We start from the raw sequence: 19,075 nt of genomic DNA, 5'->3' as shown, positions 1-19,075 counted from the left end.
TAGTGGCAAAAATATCTTAAGCCCTGTTCTTTGCATGCCATGTATATTTTCCTGTTGGTTGTCAAGTTCTTTTTTCACCACTTGTCACTGACATAAGGCATATGGCAGCAAGCCATATGTACAAGCATGTATAACTTGGGTCTAGACTACTTTCACAGCTGTAAATTTCAGAATTTATAATTGGAGTGGCTGGCAGATAGGAGTCCACTTTACAAAAACATTTGTTTTAAAACTTTAAAGGTACTAAAATTGTATCAATATGCTGTTTAATCAACATATTTGTGCATAGACTATATATAATATAATTGATCAGGATTTATATGTATTATAATATTAATATCTTTACATAAATTGAAAAGTAAAAATTAGAATATAACAGTTGTCCAGGTGTTGATTGATTTTATAAACGTGTTTGCTTTTGCTTTTAAATGTGATTAAGCCATTGGTGGATTTATAAATCTGTTTTTTTCATTATAGGCATATTTAACAGGAAGACATGTTTATTCTAATTAATATATTATTTTCATGTTTTAGTGCCTGTAATAGAAGAACACCCATCTCACGAGCAGATCATTTTGCTTCTTGAAGGCGAAGGTTTTTGTCCTGTTACGTTTGTCCTAAATGCTAATCTACTTGTGAATGTCAAGTTAGCATTTTGTAAGTAATGATTCATCTTTCTTTGCCTAATTGGTAAGCAGGATTTCTGAATAATTAATCCCATTGTCTGGTTAAATTTAGACTGGCAATGGTGCAAAATAAGCAGTATTGGATATGGGTTTTTGTAGCCAAATATTAATATAAATAAATTTTGCAGTTTTATATGCAGTGGGACTTGAAGTAATAGCTTAAAGATTTTTACTAGTGTCCTTCATTCAGTCCTAGGTTAAGACCATGGGCTTATAACAAGCTGTATTTTGATGCTCATGATACAGCTGACCATATATATATATTTTTTGAAGTTTGGAATTTTATTTAATTTATTTTTTTATACAGCAGGTTCTTATTAGTTATCCATTTTATACATCTTAGTATATATATGTCAATCCCAATCTCTCCAGCTGACCATATTTCATATAGCTTTTAGGTAAACTGAAATTTGCTAATTGAGATAAGCAAGAATCCTGATTTAGTAACAATAAAGACAGTTTTAAAGTAAATGACACTAGACTTAATTAAAAGTAAGGAAGTAAATATTTCTCAGTAATAGTCCTCAATACTCAATAATGCATCTCTTAGCTTTTCATTCTCTTTGAAACTAACCTGATTCTTACCCACTACATTTCAGCTTGTTAGTGCATCTTTTATTTTATTGTTGTTTATTTATTTTTTATTTTATTTTTTGCGGTATGCGGGCCTCTCACTGTTGTGGCCTCTCCCGTTGCGGAGCACAGGCTCCGGATGCGCAGGCTCAGCGGCCATGGCTCACGGGCCCAGCCGCTCCGCGGCATGTGGGATCTTCCCGGACCGGGGCATGAACCTGTGTCCCCTGCATCGGCAGGCGGACTCTCAACCACTGTGCCACCAGGGAAGCCCTATTGTTGTTTATTAATTGACTCCATCAGATAATTTTTCGTCCTTTCTCTTTTTTATATTAATCTCATACAATTCAATTTAAAGTTTTTGTGAGGGGAATGTTGGAAAACTAAGGAGTTTAAAAAGTTGTGCTTCATGCAAAGGACAATTATATTTAATTTTTTTGTTTAATAGAAGTTGACATTTATAGTTGTACACTTTTGTCACTTAAGATTCCTCAGACAAATATTGGTACTTCTCAACCAATGGATTGCACGGCTTGGGACAGGCAGAAATTATTATTCTATTGTTATGTTTGCCAAGTGAAGATACTATTCCTAAGGACATCTTCAGACTCTTTATCACCATTTATAAGGATGCTGTGAAAGGTATACCATTTTATTTTGAACTGTTCAGACCAGGGGATGGATAAATTAAGGGCATTTTTGCTTTTGGCTATGCTAACTGTACTAAAGAAATATTTTGTGAAGAGATTGCTGATTACTTAAAAGAGCTCTGTCATCATTTTCAGTCTCCTTAAATTTAGCATTTTATGTAATTAGTGTCTTTATAGTTTTTTAATTTTAAAAGTGAAAATATATTTACCTTCTTGGTCTGTTTACGTGTCTACAAAATAATCCCCCCTTATCTGCGGGGGATAAGTTCGAAGACCCCACTAGCTGCCTGAAACCACAAATGGTACTGAACCCTATGTACACTGTTTTTTCTATACATACATACCCGTGATAAAGCTTAATTTATAAATTAGGCACAGTACGAGAACATCCGAATTGCCAACAACACTTCTCTTGCACCTTGGGGCCATTATTAAGAAAAATAAGGGTTACATGAACACAAGCATAGTGATAACTGCAACAGTCGATCATAACTGAGACAGCTACTGAGTGACTAATGGATGGTAGCATATACAGCGTGGATATGCTGGACAAGTGATTCACGGTGTGGCTCACATCCCAATGGGGCAGAGCAGGATAGCGAGAGATTTAAAATTTGCTGTTTATTGAATTTTCCATTTAATATTTTTGAACTACAGTTGACCAGGGGTAACTAAAACCATGGAAAGCAAAACTGTGGATAAGGGGGGACCACCGTATACTTTTCTGTCTGTATAAGATTTGGGGGACATGATGATGACTTTTCACTTGACCATGAAGTAAGGAGAAAAATTTTAAAACACTTAACGGTTAGAAACATTCTCAAATTTTTGTTCACAATTCCCAATCTTCAGGAATAACTGAACTTTGTGCACACAAGGTATTCAGTGCTTCTTCAAGAGTGGAAATAAATAAAAAATATTTTACAGTGCTTTTATTTAAGTTTATACTGGAACATTCAAACTCATAATGCTGCTTCAAAACAACTTAAAATCTTTTTATAAATGATTTTATTTCTAGGAAAATACATAGAAAACTTGGACAGTATTACCTTTACTGAGAGTTTTCTCAGCAGCAAGGATCATGGAGGATTTCTATTTATTACACCTACTTTTCAGAAACTTGATGATCTCCTGTTACCAAGCAATCCTTTTCTTTGTGGAATTCTTATCCAGAAGCTAGAGATTCCCTGGGCAAAGGTTTTTCCTATGCGTTTAATGTTGAGATTGGGTGCAGAATATAAAGGTAAGTTTTAGAATAATAAGCTAAATTACATAGGTTCAAATATACTGAATGTAAATAAGAACTTCAGATATCATTAAAATAAATTTTTAATGGATTAATGGGACTACTTTTGTTTTGATGTACTTTTAAAATTCTAAAACAGCCCTCCTCTACTACCAAATTAGTCTAGACAAACTTGCTATGTCCTGAGTTTCTAGATATTCATAATTATTATAATTAACTTACCTTAAAATTTTTTTTTGAATTTCAGAAAAAAACATAGAAAACCTTCAAAAGTTTTCTTAAAAGTATTTGCTATAGGGAGTTCATTTTGTTATGTTGCCTACATATTAAGAAGGTAAATGCCCCCCCACCCCATTTGTGTACACCATAAAGCCAAACATAAATGGTTGTGAAATAGTGGTCCAGTCTTATGTGTATGGTTATTTCTGAGTTGAAATCATTTCTGTGTTCAACTGTCTTTGAATTCGTACCCTTTCTTTATCCCTCACTTTTTTAAAGAATAATTTATTTGTTGCATGTGAAGTACATCACATCTAAGGAAAATTTAGGCATTTGATTCTTGTATAATTTAATAGTTACTTTCTTGGAGGAAAATTAAATGTAGAGAAGTTATAAAAGTTACCATTACTATTTCAAAATGGACAAATTCAGTGAAAGAGATATTCATTTAAATCTATTTGGCAAATTTATTAAACTCTGTGTTCTGAGGGGTTGGTCCTTACCATTTAAGATTTAAATATGGGATACTATTAAATTGTGGTGCAAGAAGTAAAAATTAACTTTCATCTCAGGTTTTGTACTGTGTGAACCAAAGAGCTTAAGAGACTTCATTCTGAGCCAAGTGTTGCATCCATTCAGCCTAACGTTTTGTCTCTGATACTAATATTTGAATGCTATTTTTATGGAAGGTTAGATCAAAATACTTAGCTAATCTTAATCAAATGAGGATTACCTACGCTTCTATGTTGAGACTATTTGCAACACCATTACATGTTGGATTAGATGATTTATGAGGTCCGTTTGTAACTCTGACAGAATGTCATTCTAAGCCATAACCTCTTGAAAATTACTGTTTTAGATAAAATTACCTCTATCAAGTTGCAAAGGATGCTCTCTTATTCATAAAAGATGAAGTAAAAAGTCAGCATTTACCTTAATCATATTGTTTATCATTTTAATATGTTTTACCACTAATTTATGTTTCTTTCTGTACTCTCTGTCATCCAAATAACTTAGTTGTCCTTTTTAAAACTAAAATATATGCTTGTAATAGCAAAGATGTGAGTTGCCCTGACTTATTTTTTTTAAATAGATAATGTCATGTGTGTTTTCTTAGACTTTTAAGGAGGTATGTTTGTATAATATGTATTAGAGAGGTTTCTTTGCTTAACCTAAGCTGAGAACTGAAATTCTCAGGTTAATTCTTGGGTTAAAAATGTGTCTGATTTTTATCATCATAGAAATAGTCTTACCTTCCTTTTTTCACTTTCCTTTTCTTCCAGAATTCCTGCTGCATTGCCACCAAGGTACTTTTCCTTTTTGGTGCGCAATATTTATAGTGTCCTAAAGAAACAGAAAAGTAGTTAGGTGACAGAGTCCATATCACTTCTTCTCTGCATTGACTTCTCTGATTCTATGTGTTCCTTTTATCATGCTGACCCAAGAACTATAAAAGTTTACTATCACCCATAAATTCACACAATTGAACATTAATTACAAATGCCTTAAAAATCTTGAATTCTTCATATTTTGCTTTAAATTATCAGAATATTTCTTTTTAAATTATGAGAACTTTACGTAGGTCTAGCCAGTTATGGTAATTTTCTAGCCATCATAATGTTTGGAAACAACATGTATGATGAAAGATTAAATGCTTTGGAATCAGGCCAAGCCTAGTTTCATATCTGTTTCACCAGTTATTAACTTAGAAACCATAGGCAGGGTTATTAATCTGTGTCTCTACTTCCCCATTTGTAAAGTAGGGATAGACATACTTGCCTCGTTGGGTTGTTATAGGGTTTAATTAGGATAATGTATGTAAAGGTCCCAGTTCAATGTAGCATCTGGTAGATACATGGTATGGGTTAACGTCATTTCTTACTTTCTCCAGAGAACTGATTGAGTGGTATTTATCCGTAATGTTTGACAAATGAAAATTAAAGGTAATAAATTTAAGATTTTTTTGTTTTTTGTTGATGGTAACCAGTTTTCTATTCTTGTGTATAGCATATCCTGCTCCTTTAACAAGTATCAGAGGCCGAAAACCTCTTTTTGGAGAAATAGGACACACTATTATGAACTTACTTGTTGTGAGTAATTGAACTGTTTTATTAAGTGTTCTTATATTGTTACTTTAACAATTCATTAAGCAAATTTTACATACTTATATTTTTCTATTTTAATTTGACATATTTGGTATAATGAAAGTTCATTTATAATAAATCCTAATTCATTTAACATAAATGGCCTCTGTTTTTGATGAAGTGCTTTTTAGAACACGTCCTAATTTATGTATACCTGATTCAAATTGCCTTTTGATTCATTCTGCTGCAGTGCTTACACATTTAGGTAATGTGAGATCCACACAGTTGTTGAAGCCTTAGTAAAAGAGTTAGTAAAGTCAATCGATTTGATGATTTTGAGCAAACTGTGGCCCAAGTCACCTCATTTTTAATAGGAAGTATTGGATTAGATGATCTCAGGTTCCCTTCCACCTCTAATTTCTGTAATTTTGTGTTTACCTCTTATTATAGAAGTGTATTTCAGTGGACTTGCTTTTTTTTCTTTTAATTAATTAATTTTATTTTTGGCTGCATTGAGTCTTCGTTGCTGCACGTGGGCTTTCTCTAGTTGCAGCGAGCGGGGGCTCCTCTTCGTTGCGGTGCGCGGGCTTCTCATTGCGGGGGCTTCTCCTGTTGCGGAGCACGGGCTCTAGGCATGCAGGCTTCAGTAGTTGCAGCACGTGGGCTCAGTAGTTGTGGCTCGCAGGCTCTAGAGAGCAGGCTCAGTAGTTGTGGCGCATGGGCTTAGTTGCTCCGCGGCATGTGGGATCTTCCCAGACCAGGGCTCGAATCTGTGTCCCCTCTATTGGTAGGCAGATTCTCAACCACTGCGCCACCAGGGAAGCCCAACTTGCTTTTATTTATCCATGTTCGGTTTGAAAATCTATTGTTTTGGAAGATCTGTAACTAGAAAGAGATCACCCTCAAATACTATAGAATTCTTCCTGAGAATGATAATCTTTATTATTATTGTGGAGTAGCTGGAAGAATTAGCTGGTTTTTGAAGTTGCTATTGCTTTCTGGATGGTGTTTTGATAGTTATGTATCACAAGTTTTAAAATGATGGATACTCTTAAAAAAGGATTGAATGAATGGGTAAATGTTCATGGATAGTAGTTTAAGGTTTATGGAACTATCGTTATTTTATGTAGGACCTTCGAAATTACCAGTATACCTTGCATAATATAGATCAGCTACTGATTCATATGGAAATGGGGAAAAGCTGCATAAAAATACCTCGGAAAAAATACAATGATGTAAGTATAATTGCTTTATTCAAGTCTTGAGATAATTATTGAACATTAGATTTCTTTAGAAGTGTGTTAAATTTGTTTTGAATTGGACTAATACATAATGACAAAAAAACTTATTTTGGGGCTTCCCTGGTGGCGCAGTGGTTGAGAGTCCACCTGCCGATGCAGGGGACACGGGTTCGTGCCCCGGTCCGGGAGGATCCCACGTGCCGCGGAGCGGCTAGGCCCGTGAGCCATAGCCACTGAGCCTGCACATCTGGAGCCTGTGCTCCGCAACCCGAGAGGCCACAACAGTGAGAGGCCCGCGTACCGCAAAAAAACCCAAAAAAACACTTACTTTTGAAATTTTAGATTTGTTTCCTAACAGAGGATTTGTTTAATCCTATTTTTTCATTTTTTTCTTACTCTTTTATCTGTCTTTTAATTGAGGTGATTTTATTTTAAATCATTAGTTTCTATCACATTCTCAGGGAGTTGTTCAGATTAAAGCTTGATAAAGGTGGTCAGAAATGGGACTCTTGAATTATTATAACTAATAAAGGCACAAAATGTTAAAAATGTTTCTAAATGCGTATTGTTTTTTCCCAGGTAATGAAAGTAATAAATTCTTCTAATGAGCATGTCATTAGCATTGGAGCTAGTTTTAGTACAGAAGCAGATTCTCATCTAGTCTGTATACAGAATGATGGAGTTTATCAAACACAGGCCAACAGTGCTACTGGCCATCCTAGAAAAGGTGAGTATTGGTTCCTAGTGTCAATCCATAAAACCATCTCAAAAAGTAGAATTCCTTTCAAAGAGGAATATACCTATATGTAGATATCTTACTTATTTGCTGAATTGATGGTGATGAAACAGTATGCTTTAAATTTTTAGCTATACAAACAAAAACACTGCTTCTAATATTTGTGTTTATCTTGGGCAACATTAGGTTTAAAAACTTGGAATACAGTATTTATTTTGATGTCTTCAGGCTTAGTGTGTCCCATATGGTGGGTGTCTCTGGAGTGAGGTATTTTTTGCCTTTGTTTGCTCTCTGCTCCAACTCCTCTTAGCGGGGAGCACAGGGTAGATAAGGATGAAGAATGATTTATAAAACTGTTAAGTAGCTGGGAATATAAAAATGATAAAGATGGTGATGTGAATGACATCACTCGGCTGAATGGCCTCAGTTACTGCTGTGATTACCAAATCCTTGCATTAGAGAGCCTAACAAATTGAAAGTTAAGTAAGTATTCCAAAAACTTAATACATTATTGTAAAATAACACATTTAAAATAGTCAGACATTCTGGCTGCTAATAAAAATTTTTCCTCTGATTATAAAAGTATGTATGCTCATTTGTAATAAGCTTGGAAAATATGTTTGAAGAAGTAGTAAAAGGAAAAAAGTGCCAAAATATGGCCTTTGTTGACATTTTAATATATTTCCTTCTTATATAGATATATATGTTAAATAGATGATTTTATACTGGATATTTACTTTTATATTGTGCTTTTTTAACTTAACATGCTATTGACATTTTTGTCATTAAAATTTTACAGCTATTTAATATTTATTTGATGAATATTTACATAGTATAAAATTCAAAAGGTATAAATATTCACACTGTAAAATCTCCTTTCCTCCCTAGACCCTCAAACTACCCTCTTCCCCTCCCCACAGGCAACCAAACCAGTGATATCAGTTTCTGGTATATCCTTTCAGGGATTTCTTGCTTGTATGTATATGTAAGCAAACACCACCCCACCACACACATACACACACATACACCTTTCTTCCACTTTTTTAAACAAGTCATAACATTTGTTCCATTCTGCACCTTGTTTTTTCTTTTGGAGATTATTCTTTGTTAGTATATAAAGAACTTTCACATTGCACATAACTTTCCACTTTATATGTGAACATCATTTAATTGTCCCTTATTAATGGACTGTTGCTACCAATCCTTGGCTGTTTATAAAAATGCACTATGAATAACCTTGTATATGTGCCAACATTAATTCCTAGAAATGGAATTTGTATGTCAAAGTATAAATGTGTTTGTAATTTTAATAGCAATTTATCAAGTTGTCCTCCATAGAGATTGTTCTGATTTATGCTCTCAACAGTAGTGGATGTTTGATTTTCCACACCCTCACTTGATAAAAACACTGTAAATAGTACAACAGCCATCAATTATTAGATACAAACATTAAATAACCTTTATGAAATATTTTATCGTAACTTTATTTTGTTTGGTATTTTTTGTTCTAATATAAGTGGTATGGGCATGGCGTTTATCAGGTACTTAAAATATGCTATGCTCCACATTATGCATTTAACAAATATCATATAGCATAAAAAGAGCAGTTTAAAACATAATTATTGTATTTTTTAATTAGTGACAGGTGCAAGTTTTGTGGTATTCAATGGAGCTCTAAAAGCATCTTCAGGATTTCTTGCTAAGTCCAGCATAGTTGAAGGTATGAGTTTCATCTTTAAGATTTGTTTAATGTAAAGATGTTTTTCATCTCCTTTTAAAAATGTATTTGATACTTAACAAAAGAATATATGTAAGTTACAAAGCATAGTACAACAAACTTATGTGAAATCATCACTCAGCCAAGAACTAGAACATGACTAACATTTGGGCCCACCTCAAGCTTGACAACTCTGCCTTAGCCTGCATTTCCTGCTTGTGCATAGCCTAAAGGTTAGTCTGAGGTGAGAGCTTAGGGTCTTCTCAGGTCTTTCCTTAGCATGCACACATCCCAAGCATGCACACATTATTGCACATGCATGGGGCCTTCTAAATTCCCAGATATATGTTAGTGCCTTTCAAAGCCCTTATGGACATCTTATTCCCCAGATTTTCCTTTAAGTGTTTGGTTGGCCTATCCTTTGTGTCTACTAGTATCTGCTGCCACAGGCAGCTATGATGTTGATCACTGGCCTCTAATTGTTTTTCACAAATGCTCCCTGAGAAAAGACTTTTTTCACTGGGTAAGCTTAGAGTCTGGTCAAATAAAGACATTGTACGTGGAGTCTTCCCAGGAACCACCTGACAAGTCAAAAAATGACAGTTCTCCAGTAATGAGGTTTTGAAGGAGTTCCAGCCCCATTTGCCTTCTCCAGTGGATACCAAGCTGATGGTTTTTACCATGATTGCAGGCTGTTGGTTTTTAGGCTTCTGCTATGCTGGAGAGGAGGGGATGGGAATAGGAAAGTTAAAATGACACAAAACTTGCTGTTTTTAATCAAGTTCCTGCCATTTTTTTTTGTTTTTTTTAAAAGAACCAGCTTTTAGTTTTATTGAACTTTGCTGTGGTTTTCTTTGTTTCTATTTCATTTACTTCTGCTCTGGTCTTTATGATTTCTTTCCTTCTGCTAACTTTGGGTTTTGTTTGTTCTTCTTTCTCTAGTTCCTATAAGTGTAAGGTTAGATTGTTTATTTGAGATTTTTCTTGTTTCTTGAGGTAGGCTTGTATTGCTATAAACTTCCCTCTTAGAACTGCTTTTGCTGCATCCCATAGGTTTTGGATAGTCATGTTTTCATTGTTATTTGTCTCTAGGTATTTTTTGATTTCCTCTTTGATTTCTTCAGTGATCTCTTGGTTATTTAATAACGTATTGTTTACCCTCCATGTGTTTGTGTTTTCTACCTTTTTTTCCCTGTAATTGATTTCTAATCTCATAGCATTGTGGTCAGAAAAGATGCTTGATATGATTTCAATTTTCTTAAATTTACTGAGGCTTGATTTGTGACCCAAGATGTGATCTGTCCTGTAGAATGTTCCATGTGCACTTGAGAAGCAAGTGTAATCTGCTGTTTTTGGATGGAATGTCCTATAAATATCAATTAAATCTAGCTGGTCTGTTGTGTCATATAAAGCTTGTGTTTCCTTATTAATCTTCTGTTTGGATGATCTGTCCATTGGTGTAAGTGAGGTGTTAAAGTCCTCCACTATTATTGTGTTACTGTTGATTTCCTCTTTTATAGCTGTTAGCAGTTGCCTTATGTATTGAGGTGCTCCTATGTTGGGTGCATATATATTTATAATTGTTATATCTTCTTTCTGGATTGATCCCCTGATCATTATGTAGTGCCCGCCCTTGTCTCCTGTAACATTCTTTATTTTAAAGTCTATTTTATCTGATATGAGTATTGCTGCTCCAGCTTTCTTTTGATTTCCATTTGCATGGAATATCTTTTTCCATCCCCTCACTTTCAATCTGCATGTGTCCCTAGGTCTGAAGTGGGTCTCTTGTAGACAGCATATATATGGGTCTTGTTTTTGTATCCATTCAGCGAGCCTGTGTCTTTTGGTTGGAGCATTTAATCCGTTCACATTTAAGGTAATTATCGATAATGTATGTTCCTGTGACCATTTTCTTAATTGTTTTGGGTTTGGTTTTGTAGGTCCTTTTCTTCTCTTGTGTTTCCCACTTAGAGAAGTTCCTTTAGCATTTGCTGTAGAGCTGGTTTGGTGGTGCTGAATTCTCTTAGCTTTTGCTTGTCTGTAGAGGTTTTAATTTCTCCATCGAATCTGAATGAGATCCATCAAATCTGAATGAGATCCTCTTTGAATGAGACTCTGGGTAGAGTACTCTCGGTTGTAGGTTCTTCCCTTTCATCACTTTAAATATATCATGCCACTCCCTTCTGGCTTGTAGAGTTTCTGCTGAGAAATCAGCTGTTAACCTTCTGGGAGTTCCCTTGTATGTTGTCATTTTTCCCTTGTTGCTTTCAATAATTTTTCTTTGTCTTTAATTTTTGTCAGTTTGATTACTATGTGTCTCGGCATGTTTCTCCTTGGGTTTATCCTGCCTGGGACTCTCTGCACTTCCTGGACTTGGGTGGCTATTTCCTTTCCCATGTTAGGGAAGTTTTTGACTATAATCTCTTCAAATATTTTCTTGGGTCCTTTCTCTCTCTCTCTTCCTTCTGGGACCCCTATAATGCTAATGTTGTTGCGTTTAATGTTGTCCCAGAGGTCTCTTAGGCTGTCTTCATTTCTTTTCATTCCTTTTTTCTTTATTCTGTTCCGTGGTAGTGAATTCCACTATTCTGTCTTCAGGTCACTTATCCATTCTTCTGCCTCAGTTATTCTGCTATTGATTCCTTCTAGTGTATTATTCATTTCAGTTATTGTATTGTTCATCTCTGTTTATTTGTTCTTTAATTCCTCTAGGTGTTTGTTATTTAATTCTTCTAGGTCTTTGTTAAACATTTCTTGCATCTTCTCGATCTTTGCCTCCATTCTTTTTCCGAGGTCCTGGATCATCTTCATTATTCTGAATTCTTTTTCTGCAAGGTTTCCTATCTCCACTTCATTTAGTTGTTTTTCTGGGGTTTTATCTTGTTCCTTCATCTGGTACATAGCCCTCTCCCTTTTCATCTTGTCTGTGTTCCTGTGAATGTGGTTTTTGTTCCACAGACTGCAGTATTGTAATTCTCCTTGCTTCTCTCCTGCTGTTTTTTTCTTTTTAAATACTCCCCAGATTGCTGCAGGTCTTTGGTTAATTTCCAGAGTTTCGAAAAAGTTTCTTCTGACGTTTTATCGGTTTCCTTGTTGTTTTTATGGAGTAGAGTATTTTCGGAAGTTCTTAGTCTGCATTTTCACTAATATCATCCTCCATACTATCTCAGTTACATAGCTTTATAGGAAGTCCTCCCATCTCTGATGCCATACACATGCCTTATTCCTCATTTTAGTAGTGCTCTGGCCAGTCTAAGCCCTTTGTTTTATCATGTTAATTTTAGGATCAACTTGTCAGATTCTAAAAGGTCCATTGGACTTTTTATTGGAATTGCATTATATTGCTAGTTTAATTTTGAGAAAATTGGCATATTTTCTATTTTCATTGTTTCTATCCATGTACATTGGCTACCTTCAATTTATTTACATAATATTTTATATTCATTTCCAATAAAATTTTATAGTTTTTGTATAGGTTTTGAATATCATTTCTTATTTATTCCTGTACCTCATAGATTTTATTGCTGGTGTAAATGGTATCTATTTATTTACTTATTACAATTTTAGTGTAATGTAAATGCCATTATAATTTTTTAAATTTATTTTTTATTGAGGTATAGTTGATATAAAATATTATGTAAACTTCAGGTGTACAACAAAGTGATTCACAAGTTTTAAAGGTTGTATTCATTTATAGTTATTATAAAATATTGGCTATATTCCCTGTGCTGTACACTATATCCTTGTATCTTATTCACATTTTACATACTAGGTTGTACTTTTTAATCCCCTACCCCTATATCGCCCCTCCCTGCTTACCTCTCCCCACTGGTAACCCCTAGTTTGTTCTCTATATCTGTGAGTCAGTTTAGTTTTTGTTATATTCACTAGTTTTATTTCTTAGATTCCACATATAAGTGATATGATACAGTATTTGTCTTTCTGTCTGACTTATTTCACTTGGCATGATACCCTCCAAGTCCATTCATGTTGTTGTAAATCGCAAAATCATTCTTTTTTATGGCTAAGTAGTATTCCATTGTGTGTGTGTGTATATATATATATATACACCACATTTTCTTTATCCATTCATCTGTTGTTGGATACTTAGGTTGCTTGGCAACTGTAAATAATGCTGCTATGAACATTGGGGTGCATGTATCTTTTTGAATTAGTGGTTTTGGTTTTTTTTTGGATAAATACGCAGGAGTGAAATTGCTACGTCATATAGTAGTTCTGTTTTTAGTTTTTTGAGAAATCCCCATTTTGTTTTCCGTAGTGGCTGCACCTATTTACATTCCCACCAACATTGTAGGATGGTTCCCTTTTCTCCACATCCTTTCCAGCATTTGTTATTTCTGTTCTTTTCAATGATAGCCATTCTGACAGGTGTGAGGTGATATTTCAATGTGGATTTAATTTCCATTTCTCTGATTAACAGTGTTGAGCATCTTTTCACATGCCTATTGGCCATCCTGTGTCTTCTTTGGAAAAACATCTATTCAGGTCTTCTGCCTTTTTTTTTTTTTTAAAGAAGATGTTGTGGGTAGGAGTTTATTAAGTAATTAATTTATTTTTGCTGTGTTGGGTCTTCGTTTCTGTGCGAGGGCTTTCTCTAGTTGTGGCAAGTGGGGGCCACTCTTCATTGTGGTGCGTGGGCCTCTCACTATCACGGCCTCTCTTGTTGGGGAGCACAGGCTCCAGACGCGCAGGCTCAGTAGTTGTAGCTCACGGGCCTAGTTGCTCCGCGGCATGTGGGATCCTCCCAGACCAGGGCTCAAACCCGTGTCCCCTGTATTAGCAGGCAGATTCTCAACCACTGTGCCACCAGGGAAGCCGTTCTCCCTGTTGTTTAATCAGGTTTTTTTTTTTTTTTTTTGCTGTTGAATTGTATGAGCTGTTTATATATTTGGATATTACCTCGTTATTGGTCATATCATTTGCAAATGTTTTCTCCCATTTGGTAGGTTGTCTTTTTGTTGTGCTAATGGTTTTCTTTACTATGCAGAGCTTTTAAGTTTAATTAGTTCCCGTTTGTTTATTTTTGCTTGTATTTCCTTTGCTTTAGGAGACAGATCCAAAAAAATATTGCTGCAGTTTATGTCAAAGAGTGTTCAGCCTGTGTTTTCTTCTAGGAGTTTTATGGTTTCTGATCTTACATTTAGGTCATTAATCCATTTCGAGTTTTTTATTTTTTTGTACATGGTGTGAGAGAATGTTCTAATTTCATTCTTTCCTAGCACCACTTATTGAAGAGAGTGTCTTTGCTCCACCGAATATTCTTGCCTCTTTTGTTGTAGATTAATTGATCATAAGTGCATGGGTTTATTTCTGAGCTGTATGCTATTCCATTGATCTATGGTTTTGTTTTTGTGCCAGAACCATACTGTTTTGATTACTGTAGGTTTGTAATATAGTCTGAAGTCAGGGAACATGATTCATCCAGTTCTGTTTTTCTTTCTCAAAATAGTTTTGGCTCTTTGGGGTCTTTTGTGTTTCCATACAAATTAAAAAAATATTTGTTCTAGTTCTGTGAAAAATGCCCTTGGTATTTTGATAGGGATTACATTGAATCTGTAGATTGCTTTGGGTTGTATGTTCATTTTAACAATATTAATTCTTCCAGTCCATGAACACAGTATATCTGTGTTCCATCTGTTTGTGTTATCTTCAATTTCTTTTATCAGTGTCTTACAGTTATCCAAGTACAGGTCTTTTACTTTCTTAGGTAGGTTTATTCCTAGGTATTTTATTCTTTCTGATGCAGTTGTAAATGGGATTATTTCCTTAATTTCTCTTTCTGATAGTTTGTTGTTAGTGCCTAGAAATGCAAGAGATTTTTGTACATTAATTTTGTATCCTGCAACTTTATCAGATTCATTCATGAGCTCTAGTAGTTTTCTGGTGGCATCTTTATTATGTTGAGGTATGTTTCCTCTATGCCCACATTCTGAAGAGTTTTTATCATAGATGGATCTTGAATTTTGTGAAAAGCTTTCTGCGCCTCTATTGAGATGATCATATGGTTTTTATTCTTCAGTTTGTTAATGTTGTGTGTTTCATTGATTGATTTGCAGATACCAAAAAATCCTTGCATCCCTGGGACAAATCCCCCTTAGTCATGGTACCTGATCCTTTTAATGTATTCTTGGATATCTTTTTAAATTAAAAATTTTATCTTTTGTTGCTGGAAAATAGAAATTAATTGATTTCTCTGTTTTTATCTTATAACAAGCTATATTGCTAAGCTTACATTATTTAAAATAATTTATCTATAGACTCTTTTAGAGTTTTTTTATAACTATAAATAATGACAGTTTATTAATAATGATAGTTTTGCTTCTTTCTTTACAGCCATTATGGCTTTTTAATTTATTTTTCTTGTTTATTGGCTAGTACTTTCAGTGGAAGCAGTGATTGTAAATGTTCTTGTCTAGATCCATGTTTTTCAGTAATAACTTTTAAAAGTAAGTGAGGTTTATGATTCCATTTTGTGTGCCATATGTCTTCTGATGATGGAATGTGATATATTCAATTATATTTCTTATATCACATTATATGTGATAAGAAGTAAGGAGAAATATGTTTTATTTTTGTTGCGTTGTTGTGGTAGGTTTTGATTTTGCTCCTTTTTTCAGGGCAGCAGTTTGCCCTGGGACATCAATTCTTTGATAGATCTAAGAGTTGTTCATTTTATGTTTGTTCAGCTTTTTATTTTTTTAAATTTATTTTAAAAAATTTTACTGAATTATAGTTGATTTACAATAATGTATTAGTTTCAGGTGTACAGCAAAGTGATTCAGTTTTTCATATGTATATATATATTTTTTTACAGATTCTTTTCATTATAGGTTATTAAATGATATTGAATATATTTCCCTGTGTTATATAGTAAATCCATGTTATTTTATCTATTTTATTTATATTAGTGTGTATCTGTTAATCCCATACTCCTAATTTATCCCTCTCCTCCCTTTCCCTTTTGGTAACCATAAGTTTATTTTCTATGTCTGTGAGTCTGTTTCTGTTTTGTAAATAAATTCATTTGTATTATTTTTTAGATTCTACATATAAGTGATATCACATATTTGTCTCTGTCTGACTTCACTTAGTATGATAATCTCTAGGTCCATCCATGTTGCTGCAAATGGCAATATTGCATTCTTTTTATGGCTGAGTAATATTCCATTGTGTGTGTGTATACACACACACACACACACACACACACACACACACACACACCCCACATCTTCTTTACCCATTCATCTGATGGATACTTGGATTGCTTCCATGTCTTGGCTATTATAAACTGCTGCTATAGACATTGGGGTACATATATCTTTTTGAATTAGAGTTTTCATCTTTTCTGATATGCCTAGGAGTGGGATTGCTGGATCATATGGTAGCTCTACTTTTAGTTTTTTAAGGAACCTCCAGACTGTTTTCCATAGCGGCTGTACCAATTTACATGCCTACCAACAGTTTAGGAGGGTTCCCTTTTCTTCATACCCTCTCCAGCATTTATTATTTGTAAACTTTTTGATGATAACCATTCTGACTTGTGTGAGGTGATCTCATTGTAGTTTTGATTTGCATTTCTCTAATAATTAGTGATACTGAGCATCTTTTCATGTGACTGTTGGCCATCTGTATGTCTTCTTTGGAAAAATGTCTATTTAGGTCTTCTGCCCATTTTTTGATTGGGTTGTTTGTTTGAAAGTGAGGTATATGAACTGTTTGGGTATTTCTGAAATTAACCCTTCATTGCATCATTTGCAAATATTTTCACCCATTCTGTAGGTTGTCTTTTCATTTCGTTTATGGCTTCCCTGCTGTGCAAAAGCTTTTGAGTTTGATTAGGTCCCATTTGTTAATTTTTGCTTTTGTTTCTTTTGCCTTGGCAGACTGACCTAAGAAAATATTGCTATGATTTACATCCAAGAATGTTTTGCCTATGTTCTCTCCTAGGAGTTTTATGGTGTCATGTCTTATATTTAGATCTTCAAACCACTTTGAGCTTATCTTTTTATATGGTGTGAGGAAGTGTTCTAATTTCATTGATTTACATGAGATTGTCCAGCTTTCCCAACACCACTTGTTGAATAGACTGTCTTTTCTCCATTGTACGTTCTTGCCTCTTTGGCAAAGATTAATTGACTGTTGGTTTGTGGGTTTATTTCTGGGTTCTGTCTTTTGTTCCATTGATCCATATGTCTGTTTCTGTGCCAATACCACGCTGTTTTGATTATTGTAGCTTTGTAGTATTATCTTAAGTCTGGGAGGCTTATGTCTCCAGCTTTGTTCTTTTGTGAGGATTGCTTTGGCAATTCTGGGTCTTTTGTGGTTCCATATAAATTTTAGGATTATTTGTTCTAGTTCTGTGAAAAATGTGATGGGTAATTTGATAGGGATCACATTAAATCTGTAGATTGCCTTGGATACTATGACCATTTTAACAATATTAATTCTTCCAATCCAAGAGCATGGGATATCTTTCCATTTCTTTGAATCATCTTCAGTTTCCTTTATCAATGTTTTATGGTTCTCAGCGTGTAAGTCTTTCACCTCCTTGGTCAGGTTTATTCCTAGGTATTTTCCTTATACAATTTTTAAAGGTTTTTTTTTTTTTTTTTTTTTACTTTCTGATATTTGTTTGTTTAAAGTAATGCAAAATATTTCCGTAAATATTGTAGCCTGCTACCTTGCTGAATTCGTTTATCAGTTCTCATAGTTTTTGTGTGTAGTCTTTAGAGTTTTCTATATAGAGTATCATGTCATCTGCATATAATGACAATTTTACCTCTTTCCTTCCAATTTCAATACCTTTTCTTATTTTCCTTGTACGATTGCTGTGGCTAGGACTTCCAGTACTATGTTGAATAGAAGTTAGGTTTATTCCTAGGTATTTTATTGTTCAGCTTTTTTCTTGTTGTGAGGATGGAAGTGACAAGTTCCAAGCTCTTTACATGGAGCAGACACCAAGAAGTCATTAGTATTTTTTGTAATACAAGTTGGCTGGCTTTCATTTATCTAATGTTGTCTTGCTTTTCATTTTTCTGAAGCTGTCTTTATTTCATTCTCATTTTTTATGGGTATTTTTGCTAGATATAAAATTCTGCTTTGAAAGTCTATTTTCTTTAAAGATGTCATTTCATTGTCTTTTGGCCCTCATTATTTCTAGTGAAGAGTCAGTAATAGTTTTTATATTTGTTTCCTTGTATTTAATGTGCCCTTTTCCTCAGTCTGTTTTCAAGAGAGCCTCTTTATCTTTGGTTTTCACCAGTTTTACAGTGGTGTGCCTCAATGTGGTTTTCTTTGTATTTATCCTATTTGGCATTTATTGAACTCCTTGGATGTGTGTGTCAATATTTTTCATCAAATTTGGGGAACTTCTTACCATTTTTTTAAATGTCCTGATCTTTCTTCTCCTTCTGGGAGATAGTCTATCTATGTATATGTAATCCATATCTGTATTAGACTGTTTTATACCATCCCAAGGGTCTTTGATGCTCTTTTTATATTTCTTCATTTTTCTCTGGGTTCTTCAGATTTGATCACTTTTGTTGACCTTTCTTTATGTTCTCTGATTCTTCTGCCATCTTCAATCTACTATTAAGCCTATCCATTAAGGTTTCTATTTTAGTTGGATTATACTTTTCAGTTATAGAATTTGGGGGGGGGCGTTTCCAGTTTTATTTCTCTGTTCAGATTTTTAAAAATCTGTTTATACATTTAGCCAGTATTTGCTTTTCATTCTTTAAATGTGTTTTCCTTTAGGTCCTTGAGTATATTTTAGAATAGATATTTTAAAGTGTTTTTGTGTTTATTCCAGTGTCTTGGCCATCTCATGGTTAGTTTCAGTTTTATAGGGGCTCACATTTTCCTGTCTTTGGTAATTTTTTATTTTGTACTGTCATTATTGA

At 34.2% G+C, this 19,075-nt stretch overlaps 1 protein-coding gene across 8 annotated transcripts in view; it reads left to right on the top strand.

The window, feature by feature from the left end:
* Positions 1–19,075, top strand: part of ZFYVE16 (zinc finger FYVE-type containing 16) — a 56,816-nt gene that overhangs the window by 28,489 nt on the left and 9,252 nt on the right. For 4 of the 8 annotated variants that reach the window (XR_003431627.1, XM_027100725.1, XM_027100730.1 and 1 more), the window contains 8 exons: positions 535–657; positions 1,746–1,901; positions 2,928–3,152; positions 4,658–4,681; positions 5,382–5,464; positions 6,589–6,693; positions 7,279–7,426; positions 9,075–9,155. Coding sequence is in view for 7 of the 8 variants with exons in the window: in XM_027100725.1 (XP_026956526.1) it covers positions 535–657; positions 1,746–1,901; positions 2,928–3,152; positions 4,658–4,681; positions 5,382–5,464; positions 6,589–6,693; positions 7,279–7,426; positions 9,075–9,155 (945 nt within the window). In the remaining variant the exon portion in view is untranslated. The remainder of the gene's footprint in view (positions 1–534; positions 658–1,745; positions 1,902–2,927; positions 3,153–4,657; positions 4,682–5,381; positions 5,465–6,588; positions 6,694–7,278; positions 7,427–9,074; positions 9,156–19,075) is intronic. The other 4 variants (XM_027100732.1, XM_027100726.1, XM_027100728.1 and 1 more) reach the window with 3 other exon arrangements.

The sequence above is a fragment of the Aethalodelphis obliquidens genome, unplaced genomic scaffold, assembly GCF_003676395.1.
Source record: "Aethalodelphis obliquidens isolate GAN/ISIS:26980383/991018 unplaced genomic scaffold, ASM367639v1 scaffold4, whole genome shotgun sequence".
Lineage (NCBI taxonomy): Eukaryota > Metazoa > Chordata > Mammalia > Artiodactyla > Delphinidae > Aethalodelphis > Aethalodelphis obliquidens.
The sequence above is the reverse complement of the archived record's forward strand: the minus strand, read 5'-3'. Positions and strand labels throughout refer to the sequence as shown.